The 17,500-nt window shown below is 46.5% G+C and overlaps 1 protein-coding gene across 4 annotated transcripts in view; it reads left to right on the forward strand.

Annotated features, from left to right (window-relative positions):
• Positions 1-17,500, forward strand: part of LOC125309986 (microtubule-associated protein 4) — a 106,834-nt gene that overhangs the window by 40,839 nt on the left and 48,495 nt on the right. For all 4 annotated transcript variants that reach the window (XM_048267132.1, XM_048267134.1, XM_048267135.1 and 1 more), the window contains 3 exons: positions 4,910-5,029; positions 5,621-5,707; positions 9,611-9,784. In XM_048267132.1, the coding sequence (XP_048123089.1) occupies positions 4,910-5,029; positions 5,621-5,707; positions 9,611-9,784 (381 nt within the window). The remainder of the gene's footprint in view (positions 1-4,909; positions 5,030-5,620; positions 5,708-9,610; positions 9,785-17,500) is intronic.

A 17,500-nucleotide genomic window follows, 5' to 3' on the forward strand; every position in this document is an offset into this window, starting at 1 on the left:
CACACACACACACACACACACACACACAGACTCACATGCAACAGTGACACACACACACACAGAAAGAGCAGAATGTTGTAGAGGGGGTCAGGCAAAGGATAAAAGTGCAGTGAGGAGAGAGAGAGGAGAGAGGAGACGAGATAGAGGGAGGGAATAGAGAGACGAGTCAGATGAAATGAACAGAGACATGAAGGGAGGAGAGCAGAAGAGTTAGCCAGAACTCCAGGCAAAGGCATTCAGCATTCAGCAAGTTAATAAACCAACACTCTCTCACACACACACACACACACACATACACACACACATATGCACTCATGCACACACACACACACACACACATATACACACACACATATGCACGCATGCACACGCGCACACACACACACACACACACACACACACACACACACACACACACACACACATACACACATATGCACGCATGCGCACACACACATGCACACACACACACACACATGCACACACACACACACACACACACACACACACACACACACACACACACACACACACACACAGCTCAACACATGAGTTAGTGGGTTCAAGACCCCTCAACCCCTCTCTTAAGTCTCTCTGTGTTATGATCTCAGTGTGCGATCTTTGTCTGGCTGGCGTTCCTCCCCTCTGATTCTCTCTCCCTCTCTAGTCCCTCTCTCCATCTCCAGTGCTCTTATCCGTCTGGTCCGTCTGACTGTTCATGTCTGCCTTCCTGTCTGTCTGACTGTCTCTCTTTTTAAATTCTTCTCTTTTTTTCAAATAAAGAATTCCTCATTGGCATGACAAATAAGGCGCTTGCAGTCACGTAAAGTATGAGAGAGAGAAGTATGACAACTATGCGTAGGCTTGAACTTGTATGTAATTACCACAGAAGTAAAAGAACAATAGAACAGACAAAGGGACGTTTCTTTATATTTTATATTTATATTTCATACCAGGGCCAATTCAATGTGCAGACAGAGAAATAATACAGCAAACTATAGGCTATGTCTATATCTATTTATCTTTATATGTCTATATCTATTTATCTTTATATATCTATATCTATTTATCTTTGTATGTCTATATCTATTTGTCTTTATATGTCTATATTTATTTAATTTTATATGTCTATATCTATTTGTCTTTATATGTCTATATCTATTTATCTTTATATGTCTATATTTATTTATCGTTGTTTATATCAATCAATTTCAACCTGCAAGGCTATCTATCCAAATATATATCATCTGTCTATCCATCCAAATATCATCTGTCTATCCATCTAAATATATATAATCTGTCTATCCATTGAAATATATATCATCTGTCTATCCATCCAAAAATATATAATTTGTCTAACTATTTAAATATACAACTCTGGAAAAAATCAAGAGACCACTGTACATTTTTTCTTATGTCATCCTATTGTTGCTGAGTGACATTCGGATGAATTGACAGTCATATTCAAATTTGCAGTGGTCTCTTCATTTTGAATATTACCATCAACTCATTCGAATGTCACTCAGCAACCATAGGATGACATCAGAAAAATGAACAGTGTTTTTTTTCCAGAGCTATATCATCTGTCTATCCTTTCAAAATATATATCATCTGTCTATCCATTCAAATATATATTATCAGACTATCCATTCAAATATATATGGCGTCCGTGTGTCTGTTTTGTGCTGTGCTTGTCCATCTCCTCTCAAATGAAAGTCTCTCAGTGGTGGTGGTTTCTGAGCTAACGCTCATGAGTGAACCAGCGGAGGTCAGACGTCCACTTCCTTCACACTCACTGCAGGAGAGGAAGAGGTGGGGTGTGTGTGTGTGGGGGGCAGCAGTATGACTCTGCACTTTGAGAGCAGACACCCACCCATTTTTTTTTTTTTTTTTTTTTTTTTTTGGAAGAAGTCTGTTTATTTATTTATTTATTTGTTTGTTGTTGTTTTTTGGTTGTTCAGTGCAGTGCTCTGTTTATTTCCTTTGCTGCCAAGTGCCTGCAGATGTGAATGTCCCGTCAGTTGATATCCGAGAGTGACCCAGGGTCAGGCTTTTCAGAGCTGGACTTTTATTTATTTATTTGTTTGTCTCTCCATCATCACTTCAGTTTCTCCAGCTTGCTCAATTTCCAGCCATGTCCTCTCTTAGACAGACTGTCTATCCCTCTCTCTCTCTCTCTCTATCCTCTCTCTCTCTCTCTCTCTCTCTCTCTCTCTCTCTGTTGCTCTCTGTCCCTTTCATTCAATCAGGCATACACACTCCATCCCTTTGTCTCCCTCTTTCTCTCTCTCTCTCTTTTTCTCTCATAGCCCTCAATGCAGTAGCTTTTCTCTTTTATATTTCGTAGTCATTACAGCACAGTGGGAGAGCTCATTTTTAGTGATGAAAATCACAGCATGTAACTCTGAATGAGTGACAGTGGCTGTATTACTAAAGCTGGTCGTGGATGTCTTTATTTATATCACACACACACACACACACACACACACACACACACACACACACACAGATTATAACGTGCCCTCTGCTCTGGCTGAGTGAGCAGCGCTAGCTGTTTGTGAGGCTGTGCTAATCCATGTAGTAACTGGTCACATCAGCACCTCTCAGACAGCCAACGCTGGCTTTCTCAGTGTGCTCACACACCATCAGCTAAACCTGTGTCCTGTAAGAACACTTCAACAACGTCTACAGTGGCAGTGTTAGTTACAGAGTTAATTACCACACGCACATAGTAAAATGATATGATGAAGGCTATGATTATGTTATAATTGTAGCCTTGGGGCTATATTGGGAGGAGGGGGGTCACCTCACCCCCACACCTCTCCTAGAGAGGAGACTGGGTCATCATTGCTGATGTTTGGGTTGCTGGTGTGCTTGTGTCCCTGGCTGGGGTTCTGGGACGGGGATGAGGCTGTGGCCCAAATCACCGCACAGACATCCCTGCCCCAGACATGCTCAAACTGCCCTCTCCAGATCGGTGATTACTGGCTTAGCGTGTGTCGACACACTCTCAAAGACACACACACTCTGAAAGACACACACTCTCAAAGTGCAGCATCTTCAAATGTCAGGGGAAAGCACATTACAAGCTCACTGATGAATGTAGGCTGCAACAGACCACAACACATAGAATCTTGAAATCATAGGAAAAAGCAAATTCCAACCTTAATGATAGCTGAGAGTAGGCTATAGCAAAAAATTAATTTACTGAAACTAGAAGCACTAAACATAACACACACGCACTAACATACACACAAAGGCTTACTAGTGTTTAGTCATTAAGCCCAATACTACATCTATAAAAAATGAAAACGAGCTCTTAAGTGTGCTATCTCGGTGTGAGAGCCACTCTTTTACATAATTGTACAGCCCATTTGTACAGCCGGCTGTGTCTGCCCCCGTAGATAGGCTGCATTCCGGCTACGGCTGAACAAGGGGACATCAGGAAGGGCACATCCGGTCACTTGCATCATAGTGTGAATAGCCCACACCACAGGGCATTTGAGGATGGACCTCTTTTGTAGTAGAGTGAGTCAGTGACTGTCCACTGTGGCGCAGCTCTTCGGCCATCTTGCTGAGGTCATTTCAGGACCATGGACAAGAGCACAGACCTTGCAGGAGTCAAGGCATATTCCTAAAGTTATTTTCCACAGCATTCACAGAAGGATTGCTCTCGCAAGGCCACTTTTTATTACATGATACCTTGTTATCAAATAGTGGAAGAAATATTGATTGCATGAGTCCAGTATATTTTACATAAAATAAAGGTACATACAGTCTTTCTTTTAAATAATGAGTTTATCTGTCAAATAATTCATAGGAGATAAACCTGATGGTTTTGACCTTTTGAAATGAGACCATCTGTTTTGGTAGCCCAATATAGGCGAACCTCTCGGCCTTCTTTTCTGCCTCTCCTTGTCCAATGGTGAACAATCAGGCAGAGATCAGTAGCCCCTGTGCCATCACGCATGGCAGCCCTCACCCACGACAGAACCCCCTTCGGTGCGGAGCGGAGCGGATGGACCCTCGCCTGGCCCGTGTGGGTGCTTTTTGGGTCACGGGGTGCCGTACCGCAGCGTGTCGCGCCTCTGCATTTGTGTCTCTGGGTTCCTTCCTGTCCGTTTGCCTCAGTGTCACCCGCCTTAGTGCCCGCAGCGAGCTGGCGAGGGACTGAGTGTGTGTATGTGTGTGTGTATGTGTGTAGGGGGCATTAGGCAGGCAGGGGGATTGAGAGATTGGGAGACCAGGGCGGAGGCGGGGGTGAGTGGGTGTGGGGGCGGAGGCAGGCCGGGGGATGCTGGGTGCCTCTCTCACTCTCCCTCGATGCCACTGCTGAGAAACCACAGTGCATCAGACACACACAGGGCCCACACCCGCCCCGACTTGCTTCCCGATACCAGAACCGGCTCCGCCGCGCAGACCCAAACATCACTTCAGAACAGAGGGAGAGCTCGGAACCGCGGGCCCAAAGCAGCTCCGCCGTTTTTTTTTTTTTTGTGTGGTGGATGGCAGGCGTGTGGGAGAGTGCTCGGCTCCGGGGGGACAAGTCCACGTTCGCGTGTGCGCTCTCTTAGATTAGCTGTGTGGTGGGGGTGTGTGTCGCACGTGGAGAGACAGTCAGTAGGCCGTCTCTGGGGATGCAGAGTCGTCTGAGGAAGGTAAGTACGCGAGAGAAACGACCCCTGCAGTGTGAACTCAACTCTCTGGGAGTTGGCTTGAACACTGCACGGATGCCACGTTGGGATGCTGTGTGGTTTCCTGCGTGAGGGTGGCTGGTGAAGGGGGGTCCCGCTCGTGTGGTTTGCTCAGGGGGAAAACCCTCTCTCGACACAAAGGAGAGAGCAGACATCTGCACTGGATGCACGCTGCTGACAGACTAGGAACCAATCTGTTATGGTGTCTGTTACAGGACTGGTGAGTTCTGCAGTGACACCGGGGGGACTGATTACAGCGTCACGCCCAGAGCCTCAGGGGGAAGTAAGGCCGTGTTTGGCTGAACAACAGGCCTTCGTTCCAGACTTCCTACCAGGTGAGAGCTGTTTATTAGAAGGTTTTTGTGGGTAATCTTGTTTGTGTGTGTGTGTGTGTTTGTGTGAGTACGAGGGCTTTGTCGGGTGAAAGGTTTTGTTATATAGCCTCCACACACAGTAAGCAGTGAGAGTAGAGAGAAGGGCTTGGTCATGCTGCTGTTCTGCTGCCCATGGCTGATTCTGTGGATCCCTGCAGTCAGGACATTTAAAGAGCACCAGACATGCACTCTTAATGAATCAGCTTCACACTCTGTAGTTTAGACATTGTAGAAATTAGTCTTCAACAACAGGTTGTTCTTAGTGCTGTTAAAGGGTTTTTTTTTGTCTCTATCATAGTGTCTTATGAGTCATGTTTTTGTCTCTGTTCCCCCTCTCTTTCAATTTCATTTTCCATTTCTCTCATTTTTCCTTTTCCATTCTCTCTCTCTCTCGTTCTTCTTCCTCCATCCCTTTCTCTCTCTTTGCCTGTTTTCTCTCTCCATCGCTCACCCTCAATCTTGTTGCCCCCCCCCCCTTCCCTTTCTCTGTCTCCCTTCCTCTCAACTCTCTCTCTCCCTCTCTCTCCTCACTCTTTCTCTCTCTCCCCCCAGGCTCCATGGCTGGTTTCTCAGATCAGTGGGGAGTCCAGCCCAACCAGTCTCAGATGATGGACCCCAGCCACGCAGGGAGCTTCCCAGGTCATTTGCTTTGCATGTATTGCTTGTCTTACCCTGCCGCAACACAACACAACAAATCAAAATATTTCGTGCAGTGTCACATGTTATTCATGATATTCTTGTATGTATTAGTTTGCATAGAGTACAATGCAAATTTAGTAGGGGTGTCACGATTCTCCAAATCCTCGATTCGATGCAATTTTCGATTTTAAAGTCACGATTCGATTTGATTTTCGATCTTTTTTTCAACATTACTATTAATGCATTCCTTATATGTTATTTACTCTTTTTGGCCTTTTCCTTTTCTGTTTCGGGGGGCTTTCATTTTGAAACCGCATTTTATTTTGAAACCGTTCCAAACGCGAGGTTGTAATGTAAACAGAACCAACATTAGGCTAAAACAGAGACGTGAACATAGTGAAATGAAACAACACAAAATTATAATTTGATCGTTTCAGCACACTTCGAAGAGACCCAAGGTTAGTGTTCATGGATACTTATCAATGTGCATTTTAAGCCTTAAAGTAACTTTGGACTGTAACTAGATCATCTTTTCACTTGCTAAGTTGAGTAGGGTAAGTTAGTTTTAATTGACGTGAATAAACAAGTACTTCCACACCGGTGATTTCAAAGTAGCAAGAGGGGCTTTGATTTCGGTAGGTTGATGTGTATATTTTAACTGGCTGCAGCCTAAAATTAGAGGAGTGTTGATGCTGCAGTTCAGCACGTGCGTTTGTGCGTCTTGGCATGCATGCTGGATGTGACATTGGGGGTGTGGCTGCATCGTCGATTCTAATTTTAAATTCGAAGTTCGAGATTGAGATGTAATTTCGAACGATTTCGATATAAAATCGAAATCGTGACACCCTTCAAATTTAGCTATACTACCCATGTAGTATTTTACATATGATCTGTTGCTGTACAAAATGTTTATTGTTTACTCAAGGAAATTGACACATTTAAATAGGATGTTCTGTGACTGAATAGAGAATGAGAAATCTTCTGATGCATACCCAACCAATCTTGACACAATGTACTATGCAAAATCTTGTTGCATTTCCAACAACCCTAATTTGCAGACCCATGTTTGTAAACATGTAACACACTTCCATCAGCTTTTGTGTGTAAATGATACATTTTCTATTGCTGCCCCTCTCTGGAGGTTGATTATATTCTGTGTTGATGTGTGGTGCTCCAGTGAGGGCATCTGGGCCCGTATTCACAAAGAATTTTAAGGCTAAAAGTAGCCCCTGACTGGTGAATTTAGGACAAACTCCTAAAAATAATGGGCCTGTCACTCTTAACTTTAGGATTTTTTTGACTAAGAGTAATTCACAAAGCATTTTAACCCTAAAAGTAGCACTTAAGTCTGGGCCACTTTAAAAGAAGTCGAGAGGACTCCTAACTCACTAAGACCTATTCACAAACAACCCTAAGGTGCTTTTAGTTGCATTTCACGTCACAATGTTTTGAAATGAACATGCACAGGAGTTCTCAATTGCGAGGGAATAATTGTGCATTGTAACTAGGGATGCAATAACGCCACCAACAAAACCATAATTGTATGTGTATTAACTAGATGTAACGTCTCATTGTAGCAATTAAATTAAATTGTTTCTCCTCTTTGCGAATGTAGGCTACTTGTCTGCATACAAATTCATTTAAAACATTTTGCAAAGATACTGCATCAATCCGTAGTGTATTTTATTATGGTACTAGGCTATTTGCTTTGTCTTACTCTTTATTCCTTTATGCTATTTATTCATCATCTTCCATCCATCGCGGTACTTGAGTAGCACACACATTCTCACCAGCAAAGACCTGTCACCTGTCACTCATCGTCGTAGGGGAGGTTTTTGGCATCATTCCTGTGTTATAATCATCAGCCAATCAAGATGGTCACTTCAATTAAGCTTGTGCAACCATAGAGCGAGCTTACTAAGAGTAGGTCTGAAAGGCTTTGTGAATAACGTTTAAGAGAAAACTCCTAGCTAAAATCTTTTAGGGCAATACTCCTAGTGGTAAGGAAACATGCCTTGCGATTACGGGCCCTGGACATGTCTTAACCTTGACCCTGACCTTGACCCTGTCCTTGAGCAAGACACACAACCCTAAAGCTGCATCCGATGCGCAGGTTGGCGCGTTGCATGGCAGTCTTCGCCATCGGTATGAGTGAATGTCATGAAACTGTAAAGTGCTTTGAGTGGTCGGGAGAGTAGAAAAGCGTTAAGCTATAAATGCAGTCCATTTGCCATGAATTGAGAGCATTCTTTTTTACTGGCATAATGGCTATGCTGGTGGAGTGTGGGGAGTGAGTGTGAAGTGTGTTTGTTAGCATCCCTGCATCTCTGAACTCCACCACCCCACGCCACACCACCCATCCACCCACATCCACCCACCCTCTGTGCCCTTCGACTGCAGGGTTGTCATTAGCCACTGGAGCCAGTCTCCACGGCGACACCCAGCACAGCATACTTTTCTGGGAAGGTGTTGCCAGGCAATTCTCACACAGCAGGAGAAGGGGGGGTTCTAATGAATATGTCTTCATCAAGGGGAAAGTTATCCGATGGACTAATGGATATTTTCATTGAAGGGGAAAGTTATCAGGTGGACCGTTCTGCACTCATCACTCAATCATCACTCACTCACTCACTCATAGACTCACTCACTCACTCATACTCTCATACACTCTCAACATCCACAACTGAATGGCAGAGCCTGTACAAGCGCAGTTGAATGAAGTTAACTGATGACAACATTAAAAAGAATCAAACGTTTAGCGATCATGAAATTATACCATACATGATAAGATGTCAACAAGCAGGGAGATAATGAAGATCAGTAGTTTTACTCAAACTACTTGTGCACGTAGGCTATGGAAAATTGGTCAAATCTAGCAAGTAGGAAAGTTTAAGTGAATGACGTGAAAGTGAAAGTAAGACATTCAAAAGTCCAATGAAAGTTAAGGTTGCTTTTGATAGTACAAATACTTACAAAACTGGTGCTCTAAATAGCGATTATGTTGTCTTTGAAAGGTTGTCTTATTGACGCATTGAACTGCAATTTGGATTAACACCTGGTTTTACAAGGCGGAAGTATTTAGCTATAGAATAGGCGATGGCGCTTTCAGGAGCAGTCTTTGTACATACCGTGGAATACATAATTGCCGCTCTTTACGCTTCCCCTCCCATCTCTTTACGCTAAACTCCCACTTTCCCCTGATCCTCCCATGAATGCATATGCATGACATGAAAACATAATTAGCCATGTTCAGCTCCGCTGACAGGCAGTTTTTTTTACATCATTAGCGCCTGTTTGTACCTCGTGAATGATTTTACACGACGCTATGAAAACAAATACGCCTGAAGTGGAAGCAAAGCGTTAGTACATCTGGCCCTCAGTCTCTTTCTTCTTTCTTTCTCTCACATTTCCTCTCTCTCCCTCTCTTTCTTCCCATCTCCATCTCCCTCTCTCTCTCTCTCTCTCTATCTCCCTCCTTCTCTCTCTCTCCCTCTCTCTGCTTCCCCCAGCCCAAGCGTGTGAAGTGTGGCTCGTAAATCTGGCCGTTAAATGTGACTTGTGGGGCTCATCTGAGCCATTAGGCTTGGAGATGAGTCACTCCTTCAAGGGCTCACTGTCATGGCTGAACCAGCATTAGCTCCCATCCTCAACCAGTTCAGTATCACACCAGAGCCACGGTTAGCTCTACTCCTCAACCAGTTAACCATCACGCCAGATAATCGGACATTGGTTCAGGCACAGGGGCAGAGATTAGTGTTGGGGGTTTGTGCTCCATGAGGTTAAGTTTTGCCCTTCCAACCTGTTAAGTGGCTCTGTTTTTGTTTGTATTTGTATTTTATTTTAAAAAGCAACAAAGAGACTGAAATGCAAGCCTTAACAATTGTATGTGTGTCGTGTGTCCAGGGTTCTCCCAGCCGGCTGGAGGTGTGAGCATGGACGTGGGCGTGGCCCCCCTGCAGGGGGACCGCCCCCCCAGCATCGCCGAGCCCCAGAGGCCGCCGCCCATGCCAGCAGAGCCGCAGGTGCCCTCCAAAGACGCTGCCACCACCCCAAAAAATATCATGGACATGTCTGCAGGTAGGGACACACACACACGCACACACACACACACACACACACACACACACACACACACACACACACACAAAGTTTTACACACACACACACACACACACACACACACACACACACACACACACACACACACACACACACACACACACACACACACACACACACACACACACACAAACACAAACACAACCACACACACACACACACACACTGTGAATACAGAGTAATTCTACAAGTAGGAAACAGAGACATACACACACAGATTTGCATAATCACATAGACACACATAGCCAACAAATTTCCATAATTTCATTGACACACATGTCCGCATACATATGCACAGTGGACATATATTTGCACATACAAATGGACATGAGCATGCGTGCACATGCACAAAGCTGCATATTAATATGCATTAAGACATCCTCAAACACACTCTTTGCAAACACACATACTGTACACATACATACACAGAGCTACGTATTTATGTGTTAACACATCCACGCCCACATACACACTCTTGTGTGCAGACAAGCACACATATGTATGTAGACACACACATAACCGCCCATACATTGGCACTGTAAGGACACACGCTCTTAAACACAAAAACTGCACAAACTGTCATAACCATGTTTTGATGGGATCAACCATTCATTGGGTCTATTTGTATTCCCCTGATGTCATGCTTCTTTGATTTCCTTATTCAAATCCACCAAACTGCTGTTGTCACACAACTGTCAAACAACTACAATGTATTTTTTTTGTTTGTTTTTTTGTTTTGTTTTTGTTGTGTGTGTATTTGTGTATCTGTGTATTATGTGTTAATTGATGTTTAAATGTGTGTGTGTGTGTGTGTGTGTGTGTGTGTGTGTGTGTGTGTGTGTGTGTGTAAGTGGAAATCTGTGTGAAGGTCACAAGTCACTGAGTTAGTGTGTGTGTGTGTGTGTGTGTGTGTGTGTGTGTGTGTGTGTGTGTGTGTGTAAGCGGAAATCTGTGTGAAGGTCACAAGTCACTGAGTTATTGTGTGTGTGTGTGTGTGTGTGTGTGTGTGTACAGTAGTGAGTCAGAGGACCATCTGTACAGTGTGATGATCACATGTGTGTCCCATGCGGCGTTCGCCGTTAACTCGCTGCTGTGGCGACGATGTTTGAGTTTTCATTTGAGGATTATGGGCAGGAGGCAGGAGGACCCCTGCTGGGTCTATCCCTTCAAATCCCAATCCCAGTTTTCCAGGTCAGCGCTGTGCCCGTCACCACCAACAGGGGGCGCTCTATTAGTTTGGTCTAACAGGTCATCCACATGCAGCCACGATATGATCAAAGGAAATTAAATTGAATCCATGACATACAGAGTGCAGTTTAGCTTGTGGACAAAGGCGGGTAAATTACCTTAATATGGAAAGACTTCCAACTGTTTCTCTTCTCAAAATGGCTGCCGGATGCTGACAGCCTGTCAAGTGATAGTTAGAGGCTTTCTGGGGCTTCTGACATCAGTAATGATGCTGATTGGAATCTCACTTAGAGAAGGAGAATTAACTGTCATGCTCATCCCGTGTCAGATTTGGTCTAACTAAATGTGTGTGTTCTGTGGTCAGTGTGACAGTGTCTCTGGGGTAGGTGTTGGTCTGTTATATCCTGGGCGGGAGCCTGCAGATGGGGTCCAGTCTGTCAGTGCACTGGGCTGCTTACTGTACAGACAGACACTTGTGTGTCTGTGTGTGTGTGTGTGTGTGTGTGTGTGTGTGTGTGTGTGTGTGTGTGTGTGTGTTTCCATGTGTGACTGTTTGTAGCTTCAGGTGAGTGGTGAATTGGACCATATGCCCATGTGTGTAAATCTGTGTGGGAGCATGTCATTGTGTGTGTCTGCGTGTGTGTGTGTGTGTATGTGCATGTGTTTGTGTGTGTCTGTATCTGTGTTTGTGTGTGTGTGTCCATGTGTGTTTGTGTTTGTAGCTTCAGATAAGTAGATTGAACGTATGATGTGTGTTGGAGTGTGTGTGTGTGTGTGAGGTAGTATTGAGGTAGTAGCCTGCAGCGGGTGTGTGACCTGCAGAGCAGATGTTATACCCAGGCAATGGGACTGTGGACCTATGAAGTTGGCATGCTCTCCGCTAAAGTGAAACAGCACTGCTGTTGCTGTGCTTACTTACGTTAGTCTGGCACAATAACATGCTGTGGTACAAAGGCTTTTGTAATTTAAGTTACTTTACAGCAGGGGTCTCCAACATTTTTTCCTCTGAGAGCTACTTTGACAAAATGGACATGGCCGAGAGCCTTCTTTCCTCCGAGAACTGCTTTTATGTTATACTAGCATACTGTGTATTCACATAGCTGATCTCCACCCAAAACCGCTGAATGAGATTTGTATTCTTTTTAAAGGTTCCTTTCAACTCATTTGCCTTCTCTTTGTAGACTGTGAATTTGATTTCATAGGAACTTTAACTTGTTTTCCAAATGACAGGGTTATCAGATTTATGAACATCTTCCTCAAACCTTTTGGAGAGCTACTTAGAAACAGGTGGGGAGCTACTGGTACGAGCTACCCATTGGAGACCCCAGCTTTACAGAAGCATCATAGTAGCGGAGTATACCAAGTTAACATGGATCAGTAACATGGGCCTAGTGCATTTGTAAATTAATTTAATTAATTAATTCAAAATTGACACCACACACATCGCTGTGCAAGATTTAGAAAAATAAAATGAGTATTTATAGGATAGCATAATAACTGCACAGTCTACCATGCTAACCTGCGTCAGTGACATGGGCCTAGTATGTTTTGGTGTGTAAAAATGAACTCACACATCACTGTTTAGATTTAGATTACTGTCGTGGACCGCAGATGGCTGAGAGGTGGTGCCATTGTCCTTTTGACCTCAACTGCTCAAGTGCGCTGCTCCCTCCCATTGTGGGATTCATTGACTTCTTCCTGTTCCACTGTTACAACATGTTGGCTCACCTCAGCATGTATTATTCCTTATTCATTATTCCTGGCATGCTTACAGTAATTTCCTGTGTATTAGCCGCATTGTGTATAAGCCGCAGGACAGTGTTTTATGCAAGTTAAAAGAAACCATATCAATACCATATTAAGTGTCCCCGTAACCTCATAGCTGGAGAAATTTAGATTATTGTCCAGCTCTACTTTTGTGGGCGCCGCTCCATAAAATCCATTTCTTATTAAGTGCTTGTCAGTTGAAAATTGTGCACGCGGACAAGTGACGGAAAGTGTCGGCCCGCACCTATGTCTGCGCTCCTTGCGCGGTGTGCTAAAGGGTCGGACAGCGGACGCACATACAAACAGACACTATCTTTTGATCTCTTTTATTTTACCCTGGTAGTAGATAACTCTAATACAGTCTCCTAGACCACTTTTTCAGGGACTAAACAAGTCTCAACTCCCCCCAACTGGAAGCAACTGGGTCACTCACTCACTGCGGCCTCATGTTGTGTCTGATGGGTAATCAGTTGGACTGGACTGGAGGCCCTTATTGTAGGCCTACTTCCCCCTCAGCACTGACAGATGTCGCGGAGGAGGAGTTTAGGGAATCAAAACTCTCATTAGCCTCTGTTGGAGCGGAGGGTCAAAGCCGTATATGGAATGGCCGCTTCACTGGCCTCTTAACTGAGGCGGTTTATAATCTGTTGTGTAAGATGCAGTGCCTTATTGGTTGTGTAATATTATCCGGCATATAGGATATGTAACAATGTCTGCCATAACTGCAGCTATAACTGAGTGTGTGTATATGTGTATGTGTGTGTGTTTGTGTGTGTGTGTGTGTGTGTGTGTGTTTGTGTCTGTCTTTGTATCTGTATAATACTTGTGTTTATGCTTTGTGTTATATAACACTATGCATACAGTATATGTGTGTTGAATTCCAGTTTCCACAAGCCTGTATTTTCATAACAGTGCAGCAATGCTGTGCTTGTATTCATACACAAAGACTCGCCACCTCTATCCGATGGTTTGGAATGAAATTTGTCACAGTGTTGCATCTCACTGTCTTTGTTATCTGACTGTACAGTAAACACATCATCACAGGTCTTAGCCTTGGTGAATCAAGCAGCAAAAGAAGCTAATTATCAAAGAAATCATCAGTCCTGTGGCTCAACCACAGTAGGTTCACAGAAGGGACGCACACGCGCACAGGCTGATAACCTGAGTTGTTTGACAGTGTCTCGCTCTCTACTGCTGATGAGTGCAATGCATAGTAGCTCCGGGGTAGTGAATCATAATCCAGTGTTTAGCCCTTTTCATGCAGGTTTGCATTTATTACCAGCCATTTTCAGTGGATGCGAAGAGCTTATTCACACTGAGACACTGAAAAAAGTGTGTTTATCTGCATATTTGATTGTGTGTGAGTGTGTGGTTGTGTGTGTGTGTGTGTATCTGTGTTTTTGTCGGGGGGGGGGTGTGGTATTTGTGTGTGTGTCTTTGTGTTTGTGTGTGTGATGTTTAACTCTGTTCCCTCTTCACATATGAGGTGCCCTAGGCGAGTGTTGGCCGGACGAGGCCGGCATCCCCTCCGCCCTGCCCTTCACACCCAGCGTCTCCACGGTGATCAGTCGCCATGCTGGCCAGCTGGCCGAGAGCCCCCAGGAAGCGCCGGACCCCCAGTGGCCGCCGCGTGAGAGCGGTGTGGGGGACGAGCGTGACGCGGACGCTTCGGACCGCAAGCAACAACAACAACAACAACAACAGCAGAAGAAGAAGAAGAAGCGGCGACCCCGCGACGATGCCTTCGACTACGTGGAGGTCAGGGGTCACGGCGAGCCCCAGGGGGAGAACACGCCGCCGCCGGCCGCAGACAGCTCCCACAGATCCCCACGCAAGGAGGGGGGGTGGGAGCGGGAGGAGGGGGGACGCAGCGGTGGCGGCGGGGGGAGGGTTAAGAAGGGCAAGAGCCGGAAGAAGATTCCGGAAGAGTGGGCGATCAATGCGGAGCCCTTCGTCCCGGCCTCAGCTGCGGCCATATCGGTCCAGAGGCAGGAGTTTGGTGGTGAGCTGCTGCCTGAAGAGGGCGCCATGCCCGCCTCCCTCACACAGGACCTCCTCTGCCTGACCGCAACCACCCCCTCTGCTCCCGCCACTCCAGCCAATCAGGCCGCAGCGTTCTCGCCCAAGGGCATTGTGACGTCATCGCCCATGCCCGAGGGTTCCTTCTCCATGGGCCTCCAAGACTCCCTCATGGATGCCGACAATTCCTGCTTCGGGGACGGTAAAGACGCCTCCTTCCCTCTGCCCATGACGCTGGGCAAGGCCGACCCGCTGGCCGCTTCCCCTCTGAGTAACGCCAGCCCCTTCCTGGCAGACAGCGGCGTTTACGATGACACCATGTTTGTGCCGGATCATTCCTTCGGCGGCTCGTCGTCTGCGGCCGACGTCTCTGCCAGAGATCCGATGCTGGCGTTCCAGAGCGCTGGGCTGGACACGCCCATGGAGGCGCTGATCTCGGCTCCGCCCTTCACCCCCTCCGGCGCCGTCTGGTCCCTCAACGACTCGCAGCACAACAACAACAACCACGGCGACCCGTTCGGCATCCCCGGGATGACCGGTCTCGACTTCGACACGTCTGCCCCTGCTCTCTCCCCTGCCCCGGTGCCCGTGGCGGCCTCCCCCAAAGAGAAGACCCCCAGAGATGGGCAGAAGTCGGGCAGGAAGTCCCGCACGTCTTCCTCATCCTCGGCGAAGAGCCCCACGTCCCCCGGCGCGGGGAGGCTGCCGCCCTCATCGCCGTCCCAGAACTCTGGTCTGAACCCCGCAGCACCGCCGTTCTTCCCCAGCTTCGCTGAGCTCCAGGAGCCCCTGGCTGCGCTGCCCGCCCAGTGCCCGCTGGAAGGTTTGTTGTGGAGTGGGGCATGGATCCACTCACTGCATGACGACGACTCACCTCACTCACTGACCCGACCTACCGACCGACCGACCGACTGACTGACAGGACAGGACAGGACGCCACGCCTCACCCCGTGCCACTCGCGGCCCATGCCATGCTGTGCCATGCTATGCCATGCCAACCCATCTCAGGCTGGCGCACTGGCTCATGGTGATAGTGGTGACAGTAGTAATGGGCACTGTCCATCCTTGTTCCTCTCTTTCTGTCCCAATCACTAACCAATCACAATCACCCGCGCCTCCGTCCTGCCGCCTCAGGCGGAGGCCGCATTACCCAGTAGGACTGGCTCCTGAGCGGCTACTGTTGATCATGCCCGCTCAGCTTGGTGTGGTGTGGCCGTGGCGTGGCTTAGGTTGGCTTGGCTGTGCGTTTGGTTTGGGGCTCTTCTCGGCTTCAGAGTGGACCGTTGTCCGACCTGGCTCAGTGCTGGGCTGTGCTGTGCTGAGCTGAGCTTCTCATACGATTAACCACGTGGGTTTGTTTTCTACTAACTTCACAGTCCGGGTTTGCCGTGCGGTCAAGTGGTTCTCTGCCCTTCGATGACACCCCACCTTGTTCTGTGTGTCTTATTCCTAGGTGTCTCTCTCTCTCTCTCTCTCTCTCTGTCTCTCTCTTTTTTTCTCTCTCTGTGTTTGAATCACTGTCCAGAGATTCCACAGTAAAACAGCACCAGTTTCTATTAACATCTCATCCCTCTCTTTTCCAGAAGCCTCTTCTGTCACACTCACAATGGCGAATGGAAGCCCTGTTTTGCATGAATGCTAACACATTCTTTGGTGTGGTGTGTCTCTGAAGTGTACCATAAGCGCTAATGTTCTCTTTATGTCTGTTCTCTCCCCTTGTCTGTGTCTCTTAACGCCACGCTCACTTGATGCCCCACCTGTGCCCGATCATCAATAGGTGAGTCACTGTTCTCTTCTTCCAGCTTCGTGTTGCGATTTTGTCTTTGATTTATTATGCCTCAGTTTAGGACGAGATCAGTTGCTGGATTCCTTGGTGAGACAAATGCACTGTAATCGCCTGGTAATGAAATGGTAGAGTGAAATTGATCTGGGCTTGTTGAGCCCTTGAGAAAAACACTTAAGTTAAGAATTTTGCCTCCAGGCCATAATAGTGGATTGTTGCCTGATAAGGGTAACAGCAGCATCTGAACAAAGTGGAGCAGCATGCCATGTAAGACAAGATGTTTCATGGGTACTGCCCATGCAGTAATGGATGAATTAATGAATGAACGATCCTGAGACAGAGTTGTCAGGTTGCAGTGAGATGTCCTAAATAAGCTTCACTGGAGCCTGACTGAGACTTCAAAGAGCCCCAGATGTCTTTGCTTTTTTCCTACCTAATGGGGGGTGGAGTGGTTTCAGAGTCCCCCCCTACACTGCTGAGGTGATTGGTTCAGTGTCCCTCCCCAACTGTTGAGTTAATTGGTTCCCCCCCCCCTATATCCAGTTATAGAGCACATAGATCATTTTTCACATCCATTTCACTGGTACCTTTTCTAATAGAACCAGTTCACATGGTAAATGTTTAAAATAGCCTGACCGAACGCGCGCATGTGTGTGTTTGTGCGTCACACTATTTAGCGAGCGGTGGTGAGTCACTCTCTTTGATATGAGCGACCGTCATCACCCTGCTCCCCACTCTCTGACTCTCCAGGAACTGCAAACTGGCCTCACATTCACAATCACAATCACTGGAGGCTGGTAGCTATTGTAGAAACCTAGTCAGACCCCTTGACTAGACACCCTCGACACACACACACACACACACACACACACACACACACACACACACACATACACACACACACACACACACACACA

The sequence above is a fragment of the Alosa alosa genome, chromosome 16 (genome assembly GCF_017589495.1).
Source record: "Alosa alosa isolate M-15738 ecotype Scorff River chromosome 16, AALO_Geno_1.1, whole genome shotgun sequence".
Lineage (NCBI taxonomy): Eukaryota > Metazoa > Chordata > Actinopteri > Clupeiformes > Clupeidae > Alosa > Alosa alosa.